The 25,899-nt window shown below is 41.8% G+C and overlaps 1 protein-coding gene across 1 annotated transcript in view; it reads right to left on the bottom strand.

Annotated features, from left to right (window-relative positions):
• The window catches only part of PTPRG (protein tyrosine phosphatase receptor type G), a 342,342-nt gene that overhangs the window by 40,601 nt on the left and 275,842 nt on the right, over positions 1–25,899 (bottom strand). The window contains exon 15 of the mRNA XM_085300014.1: positions 1,143–1,234. Within this exon, the coding sequence (XP_085156140.1) occupies positions 1,143–1,234 (92 nt within the window). The remainder of the gene's footprint in view (positions 1–1,142; positions 1,235–25,899) is intronic.

The following is a 25,899-nucleotide window of genomic DNA, read 5'->3' on the forward strand; positions in this document are numbered from 1 at the left end:
AGAGGAAGAGTGGCTCCTTGCTAATGGAAGTGAGGAGKCCAGGACACGCACCTTAGTATGCAGAAAGGACAGGTGATAATGGTATGTTTTCTTCTATTTTCAGAGGYGCAGAATCAGACTTCAAGGCAAACTGCCTAACATTTTCTATACGAATGTAACAGCTAATCTTTCATATTAATTCTTATGGATACTTTGAAAGACTCTTTCTAGAAGGAAAGCCTTGTATTTATACTGAATAAAGTCAGGGAAAATGTAACTGGATTCTTTCATTTCYCTAGAATGTATGTTTTCTCAGAGTGCCTTCTCCTACACTGTCAGAGATGTCTTTGAATGTTTTCATTAAAATTAGCTGCAGATTGAATCCTAGACCATTGGCACAGATTACATAATAGGAGAAGGAAACCGAAAACACCACCTCGAAGCAACAAGCACAATCATTTGACAGACTGAGATCAACATAACATTTTGGGTTTCTTAATTCTGTCAGTGAAACTGAGTAACACCGAAGAAGGCAGCAGCTGCACAAGCCACTGTAACATCAAGCTGTTTTCTGTCATCATTGCTTAAAAGGAACTAAATCCTGTACTTGRTAATTCCTAGAGGAAATGCCTCACGAAGAGAATATAGTGCCAAACTCTGGCTCCACCTTTGCTCTTGACACAGCTGAGGGAAGAATTTGGCCTTTGGTAACTTGATTAATGTCAAATTAACAAATGGCTTTGGACTTTACATCTTTTGCTTTTCCCACCTCTGCATACGCTGGAAGTGGGGGGCAAGTCTACTGGTCTCAAGAGAGCAGTGGAGCTGGTTATCCTTCGTCCACAACCCACCCTGACAYTGCAATCCATTTCACTTTGCATGCAATGCGTTAGTATTTCTAAGAAGTGTTGCTCTTGTTCTTGACATTTCACAAAGGTTATTCTGAAATTTTTAATTAAAATAATGTGGAAGAAGTGCCTATGGAAAAACACAGCATTGGTACTCAGAGCCCCATTGCAAAGCACATGAATTTAAATGAAGCAGCACTGATACAACAAACGTCTATAAAAAAAAAATCATGTTAACCATGAATACATTCTCTCCTTTAGGTAAGTAAAACAGCCTCCAAATAGCACAAATATAGGTGAGTAAGCCTGTCTTACCTGGAATAGGTATAATGGGAATACTTTCATTGGGGACCACACGCGGTGAGCTGCTGTCTTCCACATAGAAATGAGCAGTCTGAAAACACTTTCTGTTAAAGGAAAAAAAAAAAAAAAAGTGCAGTGTGAAACACTGGGCTCTGAGAAACAACCCAAAAACTTTTGCACATGTTCGGCTTTTCCATTTCTGCTCCATACTTCCAGATGTTACAGTTTAAAAACATCAGTTTGTGAAAACACATGAGTTCTATACAATTACAATCCTAATTCTAGATTCCAGTGTACTCCGATTTGTTGACATCTGACATCCACTCACCCCAAATGCCTCCCTGCTCCCAATCTGTATATTATTGCTAGGTATTGTTGAATATAAAACTGTTCTCAGAAAAGTTAGTGGTTGCAAAACAGGTTTCAAATACACCATTCAGAAAGAAATTGAACACAAGAAATATATTCAGCACACAATTCAAACCAAATCCACCAAAGACACTATGTTTCCAGGGAACACACACTTACTGTAAAACTTTCAGCTGTGTGATACTGGACAGATAGCAATACAGCATCTGTAACTGCTCCACGTCACRACACTGTTCTGATATTAAAGTTAACCTTCAAACATTACAAATTTTATTCTTTTTAACACTGAAGCTATATAAACCTCTTCCCATCCTCCTCCTGCAAACCTGAATTACAGCTGCTACAGAAAATGCCACAGCTTGGGCCCCAGGACTCATCTCTGCAAAGGCCTGTAAAGAACAGGAGAACTTAAATCCACTTGACTGTTTTTTACCTGTATTTAATGCAAAGCAGAGAGCACAAGCTGGTCATCACAGAAAAGGTACTGAGCAGAGCAACATCAAGAGATCCAGGGAGACTCTGCATGGTGATGTTAACTGAGGCAGGGTTTTCCAACGCCAGCGTCACTGCTCATTGCTGACTTAATGAGCTGCTTGAGGCTGGAACTGAATATTTAATGAGTCTTGCTCGGTGCGAGCGGCTATTGTGGCAAGCGAAGGGTCTGTGCTCATCCRTCGGGGCGCTTAACAACAGCGTCCCCGCTGCGCAAAGATCCCCCCGCCTGCATCCCCGCGTGACCTGCCCCTCAGCACCCGGACAAAGTTTGCAGGCAGCCTTGCGCGCGGCCCCCTCTCTGAAGCTGCTGCTTCCCCGGCGGACGCGTATTTGCGCAGAGCGGCTCCTGAGTTTCTGCCCTGCAGTCTTGCTTTCCCGTCATTYGGGGCACTGCGCCCCGCACAGAGAGCCCGCTCTGTCGAGCCGGCTCTGCCGACGTCGTCCAAGCGATCTGCGCTCCCACAGCGCAGTTTTCCTATGTCCCTGTGTGCCAGAGTACGAAAAAGTCGCTGAAAAACCAAACCACTCTCTGAGGCTAAGCAAGACCCTAAAATAATCACAGGCATTTGCTTTCTATGCATTTCTTTGTATCTTCTGCGGCACAGTCGCAGCGCTGTGTAAGGCAAGCACGTGCGACAGCAGCTCAAGCTCAACTTCAGACTATGCAGACGCAGGCAGGATCGTACCGCACAGCGTGGCGCAACTGTCTCAGAGCAGCTTTCTATCTTCAGATACGGTGTCTTGCACTGTGCTGRAGTTATTTATTTAGTGGGTATGCTTTTGTTAAGAAACAGCATAAAGCTGATTCACACACAAAGACGCAAGATGTGCAGTACATCTCAGCTTCTAAAACATCAGTTAAACTCCCCCCACCTTACATGCTCCCTGCTCTTTTTTTTTTCTTTTTTTTTTTTGGCAGCCTTTATTTTGGACAACGCACACCCTGGGGGCTCACAGCAGAATAAATCAGTCACACATAAGGAAGAAACTATGAATACGAAACAGGCAAAACGTTCCTGATTTGGATGTATTTGGGGCTTTTTCCCTTGCCTCAATCCTTGAAGGGCTTCTGCTAACAAAGGCCTTAAGAAGGTGCTCGGTAAAGACAGACCTTTGTGAAAGGTTTTACAGGATTTTTGTTAAGCTCATGGTACCTAGGAAAGGCAATTATTTTTTGTAATTTGCTATTTTATTCTCTAAGAGGCTCTGACAGGCTGGCATTATGATTTTTTTATGCAGCCGTAAGAGAGCTTTTTCAATAGCCTCAAAACATGTAATTGTGTTACATAATCACGTTGCACGATACTGTAAGGCCCACGATGGTGATCGCTGAACATAGCGCAGCACCTCTCTGCTGAGCACAGTGTTGGAACAACAACATATTAAATGAATATTTCACATAGCAAAGTTTGCTGCTATCATTAATGTCATTAACAATTCTGTTTTTTTTTTCCTGGAAGACTTGCTGGAGCTGTTTATGAAAAGGCAATCACCACACGACTTAACTACATGTTTTCTCAGTCACAAACATCACTCGAAAATATACCCTTGTCTTACATGTGCACATACATAATACAGCATGCTCATTACTTTATAATGTTAGCTACAGGCAAGTTTGGTGAAGGCATACCTCTCAAACTCATTTTTTTTACCTGCTCATAATTGCCTAAACTGCTTTTGGGCGCTAAGTTTTCCAAATCTAGTCCCAGGCACAGCTGAGCTCTCTGCGTAGCGCCGTCGCCTCCGCGTCCCGGGAGCTCCGTGGCAGCCTAAGTCAGAACTGATGGGACTGTGCAGGCCCCGACCTGAGAGCAGGATAAAGCAGAYTGAACCTTTAACGATGGGTTTTACAAACTCACTGCTGGAACTTTCCATCACGGCTTGGTTCCTGGGCCTGTTTCTTACTCTTGTACCTCTCCTCTGTGTCGCTCTGGGAGGCAGCACACATCTTGGGGTGCCGTGGCTTCAGGCCTCTCTTCTGGGTGATGCCCATTTTTTAAGTCTGCAATCGGGAGGGTGAGGAAAAGCCTGGGCCCAAGAAAAGCCCTTTGCAAACTCTGCTCTATTTTATAGTAATAAATACTTGCTAGCTGGGATTGAGGCTGCTGAGAGCCATTTCAGACAATTTACTATCTGCCTTCTCCCYCACTTTCGGATACTCCTTTCCACCCCCTGGCATGTTCCCCTACTCATTACCTTTCTCTCAGCATAAAACCTTAAGCGGCAGCAGCTGCTAAGGTCAGGAGAGGCTGGAGTAAATCTGTGTGTATATACTGGGAGGCCTGGATAAAGGAGAAGGATGAGAGCAGAAAATTGCTTGGTTTCAAGTCACTGGAGAAGCTCCCATGGAGACAGGTGGGAATGGATGCAGAGCTTCTAGGTCTAGGTCTAGACCAGGCATGATCAGGAGGAGCACTTCGGCCTGTAACTCTTCACCTCAGTGTGTGTCTGTGTGCAGGTATATATGCCTGTGTGCACACTTGCTAAGGAAACCAACATCAGCAGCAGAAAAAAAGTAAAAGATCTTTTTTCTGAAAGTTAGAATTAATCCTTAGAGTGAATGAGCAACCTGGATTTGTCAATGGCATAAATGATTACTAAGATCTTACCAATGGAAACACTAATTTTAGAATAATTTTCATATTGCTGCAGTGCTGGTTAAGGAAAAGAAAATCAGAGCCTTGGTTTCACTTTCAGAAAATTTCAGAGTGCGCACATCTTTTCTGCAAAATACCAGAGAGTCTGTTGTCTCTGCATTATGCCCGTGTGCAGTGAAGCACACCCTTTTCTCTAGCCCCATATGTTTTTTTTGGCTGCCTTTCCCTGGGGTACCGTAACTGTGCGAGACTGTGGTGATCAGACACACAATYGCCACATATGGACAAAAAAGCAGAAAGTAAAACATTGCGAGATTAGCGTCTCCCCAGAGAAGGAGCAGAGGCAGGGTCGGGAATGCTAAGATCACATCAGGGAAAGCATCCCCCTGCCCGGAGTCTTTCTGTAGAGACACCAGCAGCGGGTTATTAAAGCGAGCTAATAGAAAGCAAAGTCTAGAGCGGCAGCACCTTATTATCAAACCGCAAACATAAAAATATGCCACGAGATGGTCCTGATTAGCTGGGTTAAACGCTTGTTCCATCTCTTCTAAGCAAAATACCTGATTAGCTTCTGTAAAGAAGAGATGCCTCACGAGATTTTGACACTCAAAACAGGTTTCCTTGGTTATTAGTTAATAAACCTCAAGCAGCTTCTCCTTTATACTCATCTGAAAGTATGAGGGGGGAACCGGATCACCATAATGGCCTGACAGCATGGACATATTTAATTTTCTCGTAGCAAAGGAGCCTTGGTGCTTCGTTAATTCTGCCTCCAATACAAACACCGAGCCGTGCGACAGCCCTGGGAGTGCGGGAATAGTTCGGAGGGCAGCGCTTGGCCTCTCCCCCTTGGTACCGCGCCTGGCACGGGAGGCATCTCCTGATCCGTGCTGACAGGCGGGGGATCTGCGTTGCTCCGCACCAGCTGAGGCAGGGGGCAGGGAGAAGAGGAGCGCGGATTATCGCGGCGGGGCAATCGATTGCCTCCGCAGCGGCCGGCTGAAAGGGCCGGAAGAGCGGCTGGGCAAGGGAAAAATCAGCGGGGAACGCTCCACCTTCTGGGGACGTGTCCTGCCTCTCGCACCGGAGTGACTGGCACGTTCTTTGCTTGCTAGGGACCTATGCTTTCTTCCCAGAGTAGCTTCTGTTACTGGGAGCCAGCGTGCATCCCTCTCCAACGCTAGCCAGATTTATATTTTGTCTTTATTTCTGCTCTATAATTGTATCTAGGAGATCAAGGCTTCTGGATTCTTTGCAACTACTCTCTTMTTGGGTCATTACCTCTTAAAGCATGACCAATTCAGGGGCAGATGGCCTGAAAGGGTCCTGGAGGCCTGTTCACTAGAGCAGTACAGGGCAAACCTTGTCCTCTGAGTACATTTCCTCCAGAAATAGCCTCCCTCACACTGCAGCTCTGTGGACCGTACATTGATTAATGAAGAGGCCAATAGCCACTGAAGCCACCCTACTTTCACGCGCAGAGATGAAGAGTATTCTGGCAGGAGTCGCAGCCTATATTGAGGTTTAGCTGGTAGGCAGAACAGGCAAGGAGACCACTGTAAAGGAGCCGGACCAGTTACACTCCAGAATCTGTAATGAACCTTTAAAGCAGGCTGCACAAGACATGGCAGATTTGACTCTGGTACGGCATTCCTTATTGAATGCAACCCGGATACAGACATTTGCAATGCTCCTTGATTGGGGTGTGTGTGTGTCTGCAAATAACTACCCAGTAGGGATACGAAGACAGGAAATTATCCCTTTCACTACCTTGGCACGTTCATTCTCACTTTCAATAGAAGAAAAGATGTTTCTGAATCTCACTGAACTGTTTTGCATGTTTTCCAGGAGACACAATTAAGGTCGGTTTCTGCTGGCACGAAGACCAGAGTGTGCATGCAGTCAAGCATACTTGTAACGCATGGCTCTGCTCTTTAAACTAGCTTCACTACTCCTTGGCAAGCATTTGTCACTATCAGAATTGGCAATGACTTTTCAGCAAAGGGCCGCAGACAACGGAACAACAGAAGCGCTGCAAATCACGGCCATGTCGCCAGCCGAGCAGCGGATGGGAGCCTGGACAACAGCTGTCTGCAGTCTGCACTGTTCTAGCTGGGGTCATCAGTCACTGATTTTTATGAGCAATAAAACTGACTCAAGCGTTAAGAAGAAAAAGAGAAGAGAAAACCACACAGAAAAAGCAGCTCTTCTGAATATGAATAAGTGACCAGCGCGGAGCAGTGATATTACATCCATTGTAGCAGACAGCATCTGCACTGATTCTCTCTTTTTGGGTAGAAAAGGGCTTATATTGCCCCAATTTTCTACAATTATTTTCCTTCCCAGGTCTTAATGCTTAATGAATAAAAGGCAATAGCTGAGTTATAAAAGAACCTCTGCTATGCTGGAACAGTAATGCACTGCAGCCTGCCTGAACACGAGCTACAGCAGGATATACAAAGCAGGAATGCGTAAAAAACACGAGTAAATGAAAGCTGAAAAAGAAGGAAAATTTCCCTACAATAAGGCTGATTCTCCTGCATATTCCTCCTGAAGGTGACTCTCCTTCTCCCCACAAAGCAATTTCTGCCTGTTCTCTTCTCAAGCGGTGTTAAGCCTTGTACAGATGTGATTACTGGAGGGGATTGCAGAAGTTCACAGTGTGCCAAGCCACTGATGTCCTTTCCTAGACAGGATGGTGAAAAGTAGACTGTCCCTTTCAGGAGACTTCCTCTGGGCAAGGAGAAATGTTTTTCCACAGCAGTGAGCTCCTATGCATCCACATAGTCCCACAGAAGTTAAAAGGACCCCAGTGTTGATCACTAGTCCAGCCCCACATTTTTAAAACCGCAAATACTGCTAAATAATAAAGACAGGGAAAAGGCTGGGAAAAAGCAGATGCAAAAAAGAAAGTGGGCCAAATTTTGARATAGTCCCTATGATGAAGAACACATCACTTAAAATTTCTCCACCTGAAAAACAAATCAGCAAGCAAGGCAAGGGGGTTTTGACATAGAAAGACAGCTGATTTAATATTTATGGCCTGAACTTGCCAGCTGACTACACAGGTCTCCACAAAATTAAAAATCCTCTGCTCTGCTTCTCTGGGATTACAGATTCAGACGGTGGCTTCCTGCACCACAGACTGCACACCCACTTACAGCAGGCACAGTACTGAACTCAGACTTCATACAAGGAATAGTCATTTTCAGGAAGGTATTTAAGGGGTTAAACAGTTAAGAAATGACAACATACACCAAGATGACCTGCTTTCAAAAGCCCTCCCCCTTCATCAGCTGTGTGACCAGAAAGTGCCCAGGTGGCTAACGTAGAAATGCACTTAGAAAGCTCTTTAATGGCAAATTGCAAGTGGATAAATCTTAGTTTAACTCAGCATAAACACTTTCCAYGCTTCCTTGTCCCATCTTCCCGATGTCCCCAGAGAACAGCAAAGGCGTTTGTGAAACCTCATTTCTGATGACACTTGGCCCTGTAACACTGGGTAACTAATTACTCTCCTGGTGACCTCTGACGGGGCCRGCAGCATCCGGCTTTCCCTTCCTGCTTTAATCAATACTCACAACATCTGTGTTGGATACACTCAGCAATTTTACACATGACTGAATGGGTTTACTCATCTATTTTCTACTGTGAGAAAACAAGTTTCCTGGTGTATGTAACACCACTCATATTTTTAATGGYGACAGGCAAAACCAGGGTACAGAAATCTATAGGTGGTATCTTAAAATAGTTTAAAAATTAGACATGGTTTTAAAAACCAAAGGGAAGCCTGATGTATTCATTTTCCTCTCCACAAGCCAACAATTTATTTAATGCAACATTCACACTGCAAAGACTAGAAAATCGCAGAGGAAAACAGACGTGCCTTTTCCAATCAAATAATACCTTAGGCAGTTCCTATAAAACGTGTAGTTCCAATAACCTAAACACCATGTAATATTAAAAAAGCGCCTCAAACTTTCTCACAGAAGGAAGCTAAATTTAACCGAGTGAAGAGTTGTTCAGTAATCACAAGAACAGCAGCAATCACTGAAGATTGCCTCTTACTGGAGAGAAGCTTTTAGCAGCACCTCGAAGAACTCACCATTTGGTATATTTGATATTATCATTTCAGTGCATGAATCCCCTTTGGGACGAATCTCAGGAGAGGAAGGAATAACGAGGGAGGTGTGGCACCCTGCGGGTTTAACATGCAGGTATTTTTAAACACGAACTGTAATTCATCTGAATCAAAATTATTTTATAGGAAGTGCAATACAAAAATGATCCCATTTAAGGGAGGACAGCAGAGACCAGCTTTCTGTTTGGAACAGCCACCTACCTCTCCCTAATTACTCCCACCTAGTTACCTCCAAACTGAAAAAGTCTTGCTCTTTCCTCTGCAGAAATATTCTTTTCTTCCACCAAATGAGGCAGCAGTACAGTCACTTGACTTTTATTTTAAGTATCCCAAGCCAAGGACTGGGATCTAAACATAACACAAATATGTACTAAAAATTTAGGCAGAGTTTTTCTCCATTTTGAAGTCTTTGCCCATCTTCAGGTAGAAATGCCACCAGTTTCTTAAATAAAATGAAATGTTCAATGGGAAATTCTCTCTTTTGTTTTCATCAGACGTGCATTTGCTGTTGGACTACAACTGGATGGGACAAGTGGGAAGACCTCCCAACATTGTTGGCCATTATTTTGGGTTCAGATCACTTGGGCCTGCATAAAGTTTTAAATGTGCGTTTATTTCCTTTCTCTTTTCATCACTGCATATTTGGAAAGTGAGCCTTTTTTGATGGCCATTTTAAAAATAAACAGGTACTCAAAAACTGTTATGGTCTCTCTATTAACTCCCTTCAGAACATAATTACAAATGGAACAAAAAGGTATCTTTGAAGCGTAACACAAAGGAAAAGAAAAGAGCAGCTGGTACAAAGAGCAGAGGGGCAAATTACTTAGTACCTGGAAGATAATGTTAACAAGAACCCTGCAAATATATGACTTAATGCTACTACTTACATCCCCTCATCACACTAACGGATGGCAGCCAGCTGGTCTCCTTCCCCACCCATCTCCCTGAGAGCAAAGATTTGTAAGCCACCAAATACAAACCTGGACAGAAGTCTTGAGAATCATTAATTTTCCTATCAATCAACCCATCTGGAGATTTGCTTCTTACTGTCATTGGTACTAATGCGTTAGTGACTCTTGAAAGCTCTAGGGAAGCTTGGAGTATGCRTGTCTGAAGAATTGCTTTAATGAGTCTTTTGTATTCAAAGGTTAACGCATGTAACAAGGAAACACAGATATCAGAGACAATAAGCTATCATCCAGCGACTCATACCACAGAGAAATCCTGTGTTGCGGCTTCCGCTGTAGTAAACTGAATGTATCTCTAATAAGCTACGTAACAACACCCAAATCAGACCCCAGTGACCTATCTGAGACGTAGGCATGTTCACGCGAGTTCTGCCTGCTCCAACATACCTTATTCGTTGGGCTCAGTATACTGCAGGAGAGCAAGCTGAATAAGCTTCAAGTGCAGTTCTGATCAGGGTGGTGTAAATACATTCACTGAGTTCCCTTTGCTAAAGATAACAGACCTACATCAATTAATACATCAACATAAAAAGTCCTTGCATCAGTAAAATCTGTCCAGTAGTGTTTGCAATAAATGGTGTGATATTGCCTGCAGTAACTTTTCTAAAAAAACCCAACAGCAATAATAACAAACAAATCCTAAGATATTTAAATACTCCTAGAAAGATCTGATTAATACCAGAAAAGCAGCAAACAGCAATAAGTATAGTCAGGCACAATAAAGCAACACATAAAAATAATAAAAATAATAAAAAAAACGTATTTCAAGTTACCATCTCCACAGACCAAGTAAGTGATGTCAGTCTTAAAAAAAAAAAAAAAAGGAAATGTTATCAGCAGGTAATGAAGGTGGAATATACTACATCATGAGGCAGAGGGAACTATGAGGACAATCTTGAAAATGCTTGAAATGAAGAAAGAATTCTCTTTTCAAAATATTTGTTAAGAAAAAAGACACTTTAAATGTTTCAAGCCTTTTCCCCATTCAAAGCGCCTTCAGCTTTAGTGTCAAGGCAATACATATTTCACCAAAGGACTCAAAGACTGAGGTATATCAGAAAAGTTATCATGAAGTATATTAATAAGTCCACAATTATATTGAAGAGTCAAGAATTGAAAAATCATACGGTAACAGAAGCAGAAGAGATTTTGCTTTTAAGAAATGAGTCAAAATTACTCTGAAAAATTAGAAATACTTCYATCCCCCAGGACAAACTCTTTCCCAGAGGTATACACTTGGGCTAATAAACTATTGCTTTTCAGTTGTCTTAATCAGTGTGTAGAAACATCTAATAACAAAACTAATCACAGTGAAAGGAACATTTTGATTCAAGATAAAAATTCACCAAAGATAAGCAAAGCTGAAAAAATTCAGTCGACCTATGTTTTAATTATTAGATCCCTTGAGACCAGATATTGTTTAATGTGTTTTCTATTTATAGATTGTTCTATTTGCACCATCTCCAAAGCCTTAATCTACCTTTTATTAAGCTCTTTATAACCTTTCAGTGTTGATAAATGTGGGACTGGGGAAAAGGAGGAAAAAAACCCACAAGAATTGCAGTTTGTATTTTAGCGAACAGCATGAATGGTTCATGATGTTCTAACAAATGTCCCTTGATCTGTTAGGCACTTGCTCAAAACTAGGCATGCAAATTAAAGGCATGTTCTTAGCTTCAGATTTTCTTTCCTTTTACAGCACATCAAGTGACACGGCTCCAAAGGCAAATGACTGTCAAGGAATTTAGGAGATGTCTGCTGCCAGGTAAGTTGCACGATGCTGACATCTCTAACAAGTCGCATTTGTTTCCCTCCTACTCTATTTATGCCTTTCATTTCAGTGCTCTTATGCGGTCTTTGGCCGTGATTTTGCTACCATTACTGCAGTGATTAGACATAGGCTCGAGAGTGGGAAAGGCAGAAGCAATCCCYTTGGCTGGCAAGACACGTTTGGCTACGCAGGCAAAGGCCGACACCAGCTGCCCGGCCAGGGCCCCACTGCCAGACCCACTCCATCGCCTTCCAGTTTTGAGGGTAACTGGGACATGTAGTAACAATTCTTCTTGTTTTATTTAAGTGTTTCAATTCAAAGAGTTTTRTAAGCCTAAAAAGGATTAAAATGCAGATTAAGCAGCAGAATATTTTGCTGCTATTTCTGGTAGTTTTGTCCCAGACAGTTGGTTTCAGATCTGTGGTTTCCCGTTGAGAACACACAAGTGTGAAGTGTTTGTTGATCCGTTTATTTATTTACCTCCTGGCTGATCATAACCATTTTGACAAAATATATAAATTGACYTGCTCTGTGTTGGTGTTTTTACACACTTCTCCATCAGTACCAAAGCACCATTCCAGCTTCCCAGACGCTGTGCTCAGGTCTTTACCATTCCTGCACCCTCATTTTGGAGATTTGCTAAGGCGCTTTCACGCAATACCCAGGATGTCTGAAATGCCACCAACAAACTTCAGCAGCTTCAGCAGCTCTGTCAGCCAGACGAGAACGATACACACGGCCTATTTAGAAAAACTCTTTTTGAATAATTTATATCCAATGAACAATTTACATCACTCTTTAGGATGCTGGATAGGTTTGGCATGGATGCTCAGATATATCTACGATAGTTGCACTCGGTTACTCCAGGCAGCATTTAACCATTTATCTACAACACAGCTCAGCAAATCATCTATTTTTCCAAATCATGAATAAACACTGCATTTTGGAAAGCAAACAATTCCTAATCATTCTCACTGAGGAAGCAGCAAATGTAACAGCTTCCAGTGAGCAGGCAAACCCTTCAACATCAGTGCAAGATGTTCAGTGCAARGCAGCTTCAGCTGGCTAACAAATGAGTCACTTTCCCCAGACAGACCTGTAGCAGAAWTCAGTGCATTTAATCGATGCACTTTTATTTCAAAACATACTATCTCCCTCCAGTTTGACTAGACCAAAGGGATGCAGCATTTCCAGGAAAGAGCTAAGAATGCACATGTGGCATGACACAGTAATTAAATGTTGATTCATGGAAATTGTGAGACATTCCGGGGGACAGGTCCCAGGCTCCGAACAATGTTACACTCCTGTATTGCCCCCGTGTGATTATAGTAAGTTTGCTTACGATTTGCTGCTCACGCTTCTATTTGGATTCTGCAAAGGGCAGTTTGTTGTGCCGGGAACTTGTGACTTTACATCCTGCTTTAACTCCAAACCACTCAATTAATATTAAATTCCATTTATTGTAAGAGCCTTTTTTYCACAAGCATTTTTTTCTACCCATATGACACTGTCAGTAGCCTTCTCATTAATATTTATTTTCACAAAGCAACCGGCTTGATGTTAAGATCTCAGATGTAATTACTAACTTTAAAAGGGGAAAATATGTGAAGCCAGAAAGGTCAAAACGGAACACGAGCTGTAACAGAAAATACCCAACTCATATGAATTTAACTCCTCCCTCAYAGACACCAGAATAAGCACAACGTGGTTGACAGAGAGCAATAACGTTATTAACGATAAAGTTAATTCAGTCACTGGAAAAATGAGTGAGGTTGTGGGCACAATCCTGCCCAGGGTCAGTAGCTGCTGGCTGGAGCACTAAGAGAAAATGGGCTCTGAAGATGGAGACCYGGCATGAACATTAAACCCTGGCCTAGGGGAACACGGGAAACATGCAGATGGTTTAAAGCTCTTTTTCCTTGACACCCTATCCCACACTCAGCGCACAGGGAATTGGGACACCCAGTTCTGGCTCGCCAGCGCAGAAATCTGCAGGAACAGCAAACATCATCTATGGATTGGAGGAGGAGAGGGCCGCAGACTGTTTATATGCTTAAAAAAGCTGGTTTAAAGCTCAGAGCTTCTCTTGCATTCCTTCGGTGCGAGGTGGCACTGCGAGGGGACAGAGAGGACACCCACGCGAAAGCTCAAATCCTGCAGACAACGCTGACAGCCACGGAAAACTCACAGTCCCAATAAAACGTGGGCTTTCCATTTCCCAATAGGCCTAACTGTGGCCTGCGTTACAAACGCTGGTGAAACGGGAGCATTTCTTCCAGGCCCAGCTGCTTCTCGTGCAGAACGCCGCTGCGAATGAGATTACGCATTCAGACACGGCGAGACAAAGCAGCTGCCGAGAACGTACACCAACTGCTGTGCTTCCTTGTCTTCTCTTAGCGTATTCTGTGCATCTCAAATAAAACCATGCTGCAGGGAGAACAGGTTTCTTTCTAGTAGTCCCTGCCTATTCTTTTAAATTATACCAGGGAACTTGTTCCATGTAGCTTTTCTGAGCGACACAAACTGATGCTGAACTCTAACCTTCGGCTACCAGAAAGAGCCARATTAATTCCAGGCTGCACACCGGCACTGTTTTTTGAAAAGGCCCAAATTCTGCAAAAAACAGATGGAAACTAAACTTATAGGCCTTTAAAGATGTCAAGTATTTCCTCGCAGTGATGCTGTAAGAATCTTTCTGCTTCCCATCATTTTTTTTTATTAATCAGAGCACACATGGCAACTCTCTGTGCGGCACCACTCAGGGCTCACCCCATCAACATAAAACCTTGGGAAATTACCACCTCAGGTTTACCACTGGGATAACAATGCTTTTATACCTAGAATTAAAAAGATGAATTGTCACTGCCTGGTAAACCGATATGCAATTGCAGACATACCATTTGGTTGCCCCTTCCTTCCCAGATTGTTATAAACAGATTGTTGCCACACTGACTACAAGATCTGGCTCAGACACGCAGAGGAAGGACTCCTATCGCATCGTTGTCACCTTCATGCTTTTGCTTTGAGGGCTACTTGAATTTTTAGATTTTCGAAGCACTGCCACAAAGCAGGTACTCCTCTGCAGCATCCTGCACTGGCAGCCAAACACGCTCGAGAGAATTGCAGATTGGCCAAATGAATCCTTATCGGCCCCCAAATCCTCATTTCTACCATCAAATTATGTAGRACAGAAAATTCTTCATCTTCCCATTTCTTGAAGCCATCTGTATGAGGACCTGAGTGAAGCTACTCTTCCTCCCCGAAGAGCTGAACTGGCGTTTCTAACATCAAGAAGGCAGAGTGGTTGTGAAGTGCCCAATCATCTCTGAAGAGACTTCAGGGATCTGGCGCCAGGTCCTTACTCGGAGATCACGGTCATTACCCAAAGCCTACAAGAGAGGGTTCTGCCCTACTGACTGTAGCCAAGTACTACACGTAAGTCAGCTTAGCAATGATAAATGTCACGTTTACAATGGGGTTTGCAACATGAAAGTCCATAATTTGCTTTCCAGGGACCTGTGCTTGATTATCAGCAGAGTCAGAAGCATTCACTGAAGTCTAATGAATAGAATAACACATCATTTAAACAGAGACTAATATGTATGCAAATTAGAAAAAGTTAAAAATAACATTTCAACCGATAATTTCAGAAAATGCAGCCTGCATCCTTATGAAATATGAATGTTTCAATTCACCTCATATCTTCACATCTATGTTAGCTGTTTTGCATGTGAACAATAGGGTGCATCAAGCCCATTTTGATTTTTATATTTGAACTTGGACTTACAAAAAGAATTATATTGAAATTTGAATAATATGTATACTAATTAAATGCTGCATTTAATGACATAAATAAAGAGAAAGACCAACACAGGCTAATTTCCATTTGCATATTTTCTAATTACTGTATTTTCTTTGGAAAGCAGAAWTTTTATTTTCACAGTCTTTTACTGTGAAAATAAAAACTTTTTAATTCTTCATTAAACTTTTTTATTCTTCATGACTGATCTCAAAAGAGATGCAATTGCTTTTCCTAGATATATTCAGTATTAAATATCACCAAAGGCAAACTACGGTGACTTGTGCAAGCAAATAAATTACCTAATAATTAATTGAGTTGTTCTGAAAAAGGAATTACTGTTAATAATGTTAAGGTATATGTGGCCCCATCAATATCACAAAGGATGTTCAGAGTTACTCTGTCCAATGAAAACCAAATGTCCTTGATGCCTGAAAGGCCATTAATCTTCCACCCTGCGCCCCCTCCCCCAAAAGACAGTACAAGGGTACAAGACAAGTGTATAGTCGTAAGGAGATCAGACATTAGCAGAAAACATGACTATCACTTCTATTATGTGAAGTCTATAGAAAAGCTCACTGAAGAMTAAGCAAACTGCATGAAAAGCTTTTTTAGGCTGAAAGACTTGCTTGTACCTACGGTACCAAAGAAAGTGGTAAAAAATAGCCCATCAAAATGAAGATGAAATCAGTAGTGATGTCAGAGGGAGGATAACATTGTTCTGCTGTTGGGTAAATGTTTGTCATGTGAATAAAGCTGCCTAGACGCAGCCTTTACTCACGCCACTAACTTCTGCAGGCTYTGGAAAGCAAACTGCTGGGACCCCTTCACCCTCCGATGGAACCAAGTACCTTGAACGCTTCAAGAGTAYGAACGGGAAGAGACAAACCAGCCGGTAGACTTATGTCTTACACTTCCGATCAGAGATCCCACATCCCMAAAATCCCCAAAATGACAGGTTTGAGGACTGTCTCCAGACCTATCACTTCATGCYTGTAATACCAGTCTGTAATACCCTATTACCAATGAATACTGGAATTTAGRAATCGTAGAAGACTCTGAAGACTAAATTATCACCACTTTGTTATGATGTGGTGAGAAGTCTTCCTCGCCTTCAGCACTGCTCGTCTGCAGCGATACTCGTCTGTAGCACGGCTGCCTGGGGAGCACTGCTGGGCCATGACAGAAGAGGGCCTTCTTGGCTCTGGCTCCCCATCATGCTGAAATATATCCATTTTACTGATAGTTTGATCAAAGGGAGAATTAAAAATAAGTTTGAGCCTTCAGGGAACAAAGTATTTGTCACTGCTGAGGACTGACTGGATTTGTTTTTCCATTACAATTACTTTTAAAATGCAAAATTGGAGTAAAATTTTCCAACCAATGCAAAATTAGATTTATGTCTATTGTTTTCTAAATGCCACTGMGCAGGATATGTCAACATGCTTTTGCTCCATTTTGGAAAGGACAGTATTTCCAAACCAAGAAACAACCCATGAGATAGAAACCAGGCATGCTAACTGCTCCTGCTTTGGCTTAAAAATTAGAACTCATCTGTAAGTTAGTGGAGTGAAATACACGCCATTTGCAGTCATATAAGAAGTGTTTTCTTTTTATCAAACAAAATATATAACCTAGTGTTCTGCAACAAACTGAATAAATGCACAGATTTATAATATCTCAGATAAAATCACATGAGCAGTGAATTCTAAGTCACTGTTTCTTTTCTGAGTCGCACAGCTTGGTACTTTATTTTAAAAAAAGAAAAATGAAGTCCACTCTTGCTTGTTCTTGTTTTACTAGGCTGCTGATTCCTACTATTTATCCAACCAGTTAAGATTGTTGAATTGATTTAATATTTTTACCCTATAATTTTACACTCAGATCACATCCTGCTGTGAAATAGTTAGCGCTAATGTTAGTCCAAATGCTGCCGTGGGACTGAGAACAGCGCAGGGCCCTTCAATAGCTGTATTTTATGGTTACAGGAAGAGAGAAAAATCATAATTTATCTGGTTGCTGTGGTTAATTCATAGTTTCACAGTAGAAGTATACGGTTCCCTCAAGGTACATCTACTTGTATTATAGGATATTTTATTCACAGTTCATCCAAGACATTTCTCTAGCTCTGAAACCTAACAATTTGTGAGGCACAATCTACTACAGCGATACCTGTGCACACTCTAACATCTGGTCTTATATACTAAGAATATTATATAGAACATATAAATTAACAACAGATCAATACAAAACATATGAACTAGCAACAGATCAAACAACAACGGGTTAACTCTTTCTTAGAGCTAAAGGGGAACAGAGAAGGAATGCATCCCGCTTTCTTTTAAAATATTCTTACGCTTGATTTTTTTTTCAAGTTGATTTAATTCCACAAAAAGTATGTTTATAAAAGTTTCTCTTTTTAAATAGCCCATCATAGTTCTAAAAGCCACAGTTAAAAACATTCTAAAGTTGTTAAAAAAAATGTTTTGTCTAAAATAGCTTAAAAAACAACTAACATGACCACGAGAAGCCAATGCTTACGGGGGTGCAGATCAGAAATGCATACGCCTTCTGGTGTACTGTTTCTCAACACTTACAAATGGGTTCTTAACGGAGCCTAACTATAGCATGTGGATATTTTTAAAATACTGGTTCAGAATACAGGTAAAATATTGCCTTTAATCCAGTTATTGCCCAAATAAAACCTGTCTCTTTTGTCTCTTTTTTTTTTTTTCAAGACCTCACCACTACAGCAGCACCGGGGAAAGCATTTCCAGAATAAGCACCTGGAATTAATCCATTTAGTTAATTAAACAGAGATTTCATTGTGCCACAGACACTTCCTGGCCAGACCTGAACTGCCCTCATCTCTGCCCTTCTCTGCTGTCTTCCCAAAAGAAGGCGCATCTGCAAACCTTGGGGAAATGTCATTACACACTACTTATACAGAAGGAGCATAACAACAGTATTTTCCAACTTGCTATCAAGAATTTTAYCTTAAACTTGATTCCTTTCAATGAATGAGATGGCCTGTGTGGGCCTGTAGGTAAAGTATACCCTAAATGTCTCGGCTGTCACAGGACATACTTAAAAATATATACACATTTTATTGGAGAATTCAAGGACACCTACATGTTATGAGGAATTTTAGTGCTCTACAACCAAAGCATGCATTCTCCTGCTATTTGACATACGATTACATGCTTGACATCTTTTTTATAAAAGGTGATGCAGATCTGGGCTCCCACTGAGTTCAATGGTCATGTCCATAAAAGTGCCYGCAGAAAAGCCGTTTGCACAAATGATGCACATGGTGCAAACATCCCAGCGGCTGAGGACGACACATGGTCTCAGAGGAAGATTTCTTGTTTAAAGATACTGTTAAAAATAAACACAATCCAGCAAGCAGCAGGGTTGTCTTCACTGTGATGGGTGCTCTGTCTGAGGCTTCACAGATGAGAGCTCCTCCAGCACTCACCATTCCCATCTCCTTTGCAAGAAACAGTTTCACATAACAGCATCTGCAGGGATTGCTAGATGCCGTCACACTAGTTGCTTGCTCACAGGATCCCTTCCCTTGTCACCAGGGCTGTCCTTGGGCTGGCACTCACTGCAGACGATGGCAGTACTGACACGGGCAATACTGACGGTGCCTTAGGTAACACCCAATGGGGGTTAAAAACAGCAACTGTACCAATGCCTGCTTGCTTTCTTCTTTTAAACTTCAAAACCTTGTGATACTCTTGACTCTTCCCCGCTTTCAGGCTCCTTGCTGCAGGAGAACAGATGGAAAAAACTCCTCAGACTTTTTTTCCATCACCCTGTGGGTTTTCTGGCACAGGTGTTCTCCGTAAGCCGCCTTCGCAGTTTTCCTCCTTGCCCATTTACATCTTCCTTTTCACTCTCTGCAATGCTACAGCCCTCCCTCTCTCCCCCCACCCCGCTTCTTAGATGTGTTCTTTTATCTGCTGCACGTTACTTATGTTAAATGTGAAGCATTTCAATTGTGTCTTTTCCAGCCTTCTAATTTGTGATTCACAGGACAATTTATCACACTGCTCCGTTCCTCTTCTTTTCTCACACTTGCATGTGCACTTTAAAGCGCGCACTGCAGCACTGGGGAGAAGAGTCCTCCCTGCTCCCGTACGGGATCAACGACCTCGGCGACGTTGCTGACAAAGGGCCGGTTAACCTGCTTTTAGAACCTAGAAACGGTGGAAGTTCTGTAGTCCGCTATTTTTACGGTCTTTCTTACCATTTTTCTAATGTCAAACCTAAATCTCTCTCACTGCCATTTAAGCCCAAGACTCTTCATCCTAACCATGGTGGATGYGGAAAATCATTTATTCCTTGCAGATCCCTTTCACGTATTACAGTATTTGTTTTTCATCTCAGCTAACAACCCTGTCTGCCCACCTTCCTCACAGAAAAGGTGTATCGCACAAGAACCACCATAGTCCTAACTTAGTTTCACCCAGAGAGACATCAGCCTGCTATAAATCTAGATTTACTTTTCATTTACAGAAGGACAGAAGGGAACATGCTTCATGAAATTCAGAGAGAGATTGGACATGCATGGACGTAAGAAACTGGCTTTGGGTACCTTGCAAAAAGAAACCTGTTATTGCAATTGCACACTCTTGAGAAACTGCTTGAGACGGCACAGGTTCTTCAGCCATGTGGACTCAAATTTAGAAGGCAAAGGTCTGATTAAACTGATACCAGTTATTCAGGAGTCATCAATGGGACCGCTCAGATTTAAACCTGAAGCAAAATGCAATCTGTGCTGTGTCCTTGGAATGGGACATTCCTGGGCCAAAATGTGCTTACTGAGTTTCTGATCTTGCTCCTGATGCTGTATAATTAGGATTAAAGTTTGCTGAGTTTTGTAGATTTCCAGCTAGCTTTGGAAATGACCACTGATTCGATTTAAGCTTTGCAAAACCCTTTCCTRTTTCTTTCCCTTCTTCTTGCTTATGACAAAATTTGTTTGCTTTTAAAGAAGCAGCTCACTACCAGCCTCACCAGAGGAATCCGAAATCTCACTGAGTTCTCATTTGCAAGGAAAAGTAAAAAGAGTGTTAATTAAAGAAAAGTAAAAGTAACAGGCACATAATGAGAACATGCCCCCCTCCACAATCTAGCTCTGAACAGATCATCCAGCATGCTTAAAAAGCAACTTTCCATCTGCAAATCTGTCTCTCTCTCTTTTTTGTCTAATGAGCATGAGTTAGTCTGTTCAAAAGCCCAAATGGGCATCTCAGGGCCAATTCAGCAGCAGGGGGCCTGTTACTATAACAACTGACAACTCCTGCGATTTCTGAAAGGCCCTTAGAGTAGCTGGCGGGGAAATGGTTATTGAGCAAGAAGTTGCAAAGGAATGGCCGCGCGAGGTGCGGGGTCCCGGCCCCTCCGGCGCACGGCCGCGCTCGCCCGGGGCAATTCAGGCCGAGCGCAGGGAGATGCAGCGCACGAAAGGGCCCGGACCTCTATCTCCAGCACCAGCAAAATCAAATACAACCGGAGTCTTTTGCAATAAATGCAGATGCGCTTTTCCTGCACTGCCTAGGTTGAGGCAGGGAGATGAGAGCTGCAAACCAGGCGGCCCCCCGAGCTRCCCGCTCGTCAGCGGCCTCCAGCCCCGGCACCGTCCCGCCGAGGCCACTTCTCATCCTACACAGCTGGAGGCGGCTGCTCCAGGAGGGAAACGACGGCATGCCCCATTCTGCATGGCCAGATCCGGTCGCTAAAACCTCAGAAAGGAGCTGGAAGGGGTTTCCGGCACACCATCTCCTCCCTGCTTCCCCTCGCTTGCCTGTGGCATCGCTAATTCTGTTTAAATCAGGCTTCTCTCTCTCTCTCTCTCTCTCTCTCTCTTTTATTTTTAACATGGATTATTTCCCAATCTGGTTCATCACACAGCTGTACTACTTTTGCATTATATCATTAGCAATGTTCCTTTTTCATACAGCACAGTAGATGACCACCACATTGTATCCTCATAAAATAAAACCTAGACATAAGTTCAAATAACAATCCTGGAGCTTTTTCCAACCTGCTACAGGCAGAAGTTCTCCTCTTTTTTCTTTTTTTCCAATGGAGTTTTAACACTGTCTTACCTGTGGAACAGTGAAAGTTCAACAGAATTTAACACCAAACGGCAGTTCTCCACGGCATGGTTATTCGAAATGATAACTACAATAGACCATGGTCTTACATCGCAGCCTTCAATTCCAAAATGATTTGCAAATACAGTTGATCTGCCTTGTTCAGTGCTATTTTACCAGTGACTGAGCACAAATGCTGAAACACTGAACACCTGAGCTTGCTCCCGGTGAGGTCCCACCAGTGCGTTCAACAACAATACCAGCGAACCGCAAGTGGCTTGGCCCAGGGTCACGCAGAAATCAGTGACCRAGTCTGAAAAAGACCCTGTATCTCCTGGTACTCAGTGTCACTTCTTTTGCACAGAAAGGCACTGCCTGAGAAGTACAAGGCTCTGTCACAGGACCTTTCCCAAGGAATCTGTTCAGTTTAATAGGATGCTTGAAAAAACTAAGAAAACTAAGAAAATTCTTATYCTCTATTAAATTTAGGCTTTTCCTAAGGAAGTTTAGTGGTGTCTTTTCCCCAAGCTGTCTCAAATACACACATGACTATAAACAAGCAGTGTAAGCTTGCTTGCTCTTTGAAAGGCAGCAGCTGTGTTGTTCCAAAAATCCCTCCTGAATGTAAACATATTAGCACTGTATAAACAGCTTGATTTAATAAGAAATGCAATACAATATACCCGCTTTGTCTTTGGGATCACAACGTTGATGGTGGCAATAATTCAGAGGTGAATTATGGTATCCACTGAAAAGAAAGAGACAGAAAACTCTCCAGCTATAGTTGTGAATTAATTTCTTCCTCTTAGCTGAAAATGAGAAATGGCTATAATTTAGTTYCCATTTAAAAGTTGCTGTTGGCTAAACTCTAAAATCTTAATTGCTTCTTAATATTCTCTGCTTATTTTCCCCTTTGAAACCACAGTCTATAGCATTGTACTGTTTATATTAAAAACTGGAATGGAAAACAGAGCAAAAGGTCACCAGTCACTCTTAAAATACTGTTTTTTCGAAAATGGTAGAACTTAAGGTATGTCTAAGCATTTTAGTTCATTTCCAAACTCTGCTCACCCTCTTGCATCTCTGAAAAAGAAAGTGGTGCTGACTCTGGTTTTTCCTTATAGTCCCAACACTCAGGACTTATTTAATCTGCAGCAGAGTACAGTGGAAGTGCTAGAAAAGACATGTTTCAAGCCACAGGATGGCACAGCATGTTACAGGAACTTGCCTTGTTTAAAAAAACTGAAGTCGCACTCAGTCTCTAAATAGTTCGGAGGTCACTACCAAATACATTCTGCAGTCCTCAAAGCTCATAGAAAAGGCGGTGAGCATAATAGTGGCAAAGTCTGCAGACAATACAAGTCAAATCTTCAACTGACCTTGAAGAATCGCAGAAGGATCTCATGATACTGAGAGTCTGGGTGATAAAATCATAGATGCAAAACAAATGCCTAGAAATGCAAAAATAATGTGCTTGGGAAATTGCGGCTTACAATATACACACTCTAAGGGACTCTTAGATGAGCTATAGAGCTCCTGAAAAGGATCCTAAAATTACAGTGAACTGTTCTCTGAAATACTCTGTGGTTGACCCAAACCCATACAAGTTCAGTAACTACTACTGAAGGAATGAAAGCAGAAAAAGAAAAAATGTTATGACACTGTAGAAATCCATGGTGGATCTACACATTGAATAATCAATAAGKATCTAGTTCCCCACATTTTCTGTCTGGTAGGACTCAAATTCTCTGCCTGGACTAGACRCTAGAAAGAGAAATCAGTTCCGGGTGCTGGGACTCCTGGGAGCACCAGCCCCTTCACCGTGCCCACAACCACTCCAGCCCCAGTCAGACCTGTTTTTTTAAGTGGTATCAAAGACAGTTAAACTACAGACACTGTTGTCCTTCCTGCCRGAGAGCCAGCGTTCATAACCAGCACCAACGCGCTTTATGGCTCCTGGTCATCCCACGCGTGTTTGATGGTGCTCTGTCCTCCGTGCAATTTTTGTAGCCTCATTATGCTGACCTAGTTTATTCTCCAATCTACCAACTTAACGTCACATACCCCTCTTTGCACAGAAGTGTCATTAAAGGCACATCAAACTCAGGAAACTTTATCAGGAAGGTAATCCAGATGCTTGCCTCCCAAGTTCCTATYCTTTTTCATTACTGAGATGGTCACAGTGGCAAAAAGAAGGAAGTGACCCTTCCACTTAAAGATCAGTTGTATTMCTTTGCCATTTGTCCAGGACCCAAACAGAAAAGGGGCCGAGAAATTACCTCTGCAAATCATGGAGTCTTATTCAAAAGTGGGACAAACCATTCCCATGCATCTTCAAGGAGTCTCTAAGGAACACAGCATGGAAGCTCAACAGCTAGAGACAGGAAAAGCTCCATCAAACAGCCATTGCTTCCTATTACTCTCCTTTTCAAATACAAGCAACTAAAAATGAAGCTTCCTTACAACAAGACATCATCACAGAACTTATTTCATTATGATGACACAGAGCGAGAGTCCCTGAGGATCAGAACAGAGACAAACATTTTGCCAAACCTGCACGAGCAGCCCCCCTACCTCCTGATGTCGGTCCCTGGGTAGCAGGGCGCTGATGCAAAGCAAACAAGCAGAAGGCTTCGCTCTGCTTCATTGTTCTATTTATGTCACCTCTGTTCTCAAATCATCTAATCCCACAACCGCTCAAAAACACAAAAGCAAAYGTATCATTTGTTTTACCCTCAAAACGTACTGCCAACGGGTAACCCATGTCTCCTCTGTGYTTCCCAGTTCTCTGGGTTATGTTTTTTAATGCTTTTTCTCACACCAGAACAAAGAACTGCTGTGCAAGAAAAGACCACTTGGTCCAGCACGCCTGTCCCCTTGGGGGTTATCTTTTCATAACAAGTGTTTCTCCGCTGTGCACTTCAATACCATATTTCTCTCACTGAAAAATCTGTCTCAAACTCGTTTTCATGCTATTTACTTTGATGGTGTTATTTAGCAAATTATTCCATATGTTGCCCATTACGTTTTAACATTTGAAGCCAAGCATTTCCTTCTGAAAATCCAGATCACCATTCCTTTCAAACTAGTAAATCAGACTCTGGGGTGTTTGAAGACACCCCCCCCCCCTTTTTTTTCTCCCCTTTCCCTTAATGCTTTTTCCTTTCTTTAGAACACTCACAGAGGTAAACATTTTATTTTTCCTAAGGAAAGGTAACCAAACAGAAAAGGGCACACAAAATACTGTGTTACCACTTCAGTGACATAGTCTGTAGGACACGCAACGTTACTGTGGATGATTTGTGGTTCTAGTTCTTTGTTGATTTATCCGAAAACACAGTTTGACTTTTTTCTTGCAGTCTTTCTGTTCAGAAGATTTTCAGAACTGTGAAGCTAGAAAGGGTAGATTACTTCGAAGCCAGTACACATGTACCCTCAGGTTTGTTGTTCCTTAATTTGTTGCTTTGCATTTATCAAAAACCCTTTTGACTGTTACATGACATACTTTCTTGTCTATATTCATTTTCAATCTCCCTATTTTTTTATTATCAATTCCACATAGGAAGTTCACCCACTGCTGTCCTGGGTATTAACGCCAATGTTCATAATTTTACCAAAACTATTGAGGAATGTTAACCACTCATGCAAAGTAGGGAGAACAGATAAAACCCAAATACTGTCTTTCTGCAATATACCAAAGATTACAAAAAAAATGTAATTTGGTTTCAGTTAAGGTCTTTTTTCATGTGTCCTCCTTCATTTATGTACTTGTTGTTACTAAACAAATAAAAGTTTTATGAGGTGGATACTTAGGAATTTTAAAGATAAAAAGTATTTATCTTTAATTAACAAATCTTAATTTTATATACTAGTAATTTTATGATCTATAATAAAAATCAATATTTACCAAAAATTACAGTCTCTAAGTTTTCGTCACTAAGCGAGTACTTTCCAACATTTAACATTCTTTCCTTTTAACCACAGTATTGTTACTTAAGTGAATCAAGTAAAGCCAGTTTTCCAATTATTTCTTGAGCCATTAGTGAAAATGCAGGAAATGTAAATGTTTTCCAAATAACGAATTGTATCAACATTCTTCTTGTAATTGCCATTAGCATTTTGTTTATCTCAAAAACCTTTCCTCCCTAGAAGAGCTTTTTGTATCAATGCATGACAAACCTTACCAACCCTGCATTACAGTGCTTCAGGATATCCCACATACTTCAACGACTTGCCTGGTGTGAACGTGAACAAGTTTAGTTCTTTGAATGAGGAAAAAATGGGAGAACCTTCAGAAGAAAGGTATATTGATGGAGAAGGTACTACAATGGGATTTTCAAAATATTTTTAATTTCATCTTTTATGTAAGTATCACCGCAATTCTATTCATTGCATTACCATAATGATGTTAATTACTTGCAAATGTTAATAGAAATGATCTTCACATAAGTATTGTCATCTATTTATTAATATTCCTTTGAACGTTCCCAGATTCAACAATTCAGCCAACTGTCAGAAAAAA

The sequence above is a fragment of the Rhea americana genome, unplaced genomic scaffold, assembly GCF_003343005.1.
Source record: "Rhea americana isolate MKP2758 unplaced genomic scaffold, rheAme1 scaffold_16, whole genome shotgun sequence".
NCBI classification, from domain to species: domain Eukaryota; kingdom Metazoa; phylum Chordata; class Aves; order Rheiformes; family Rheidae; genus Rhea; species Rhea americana.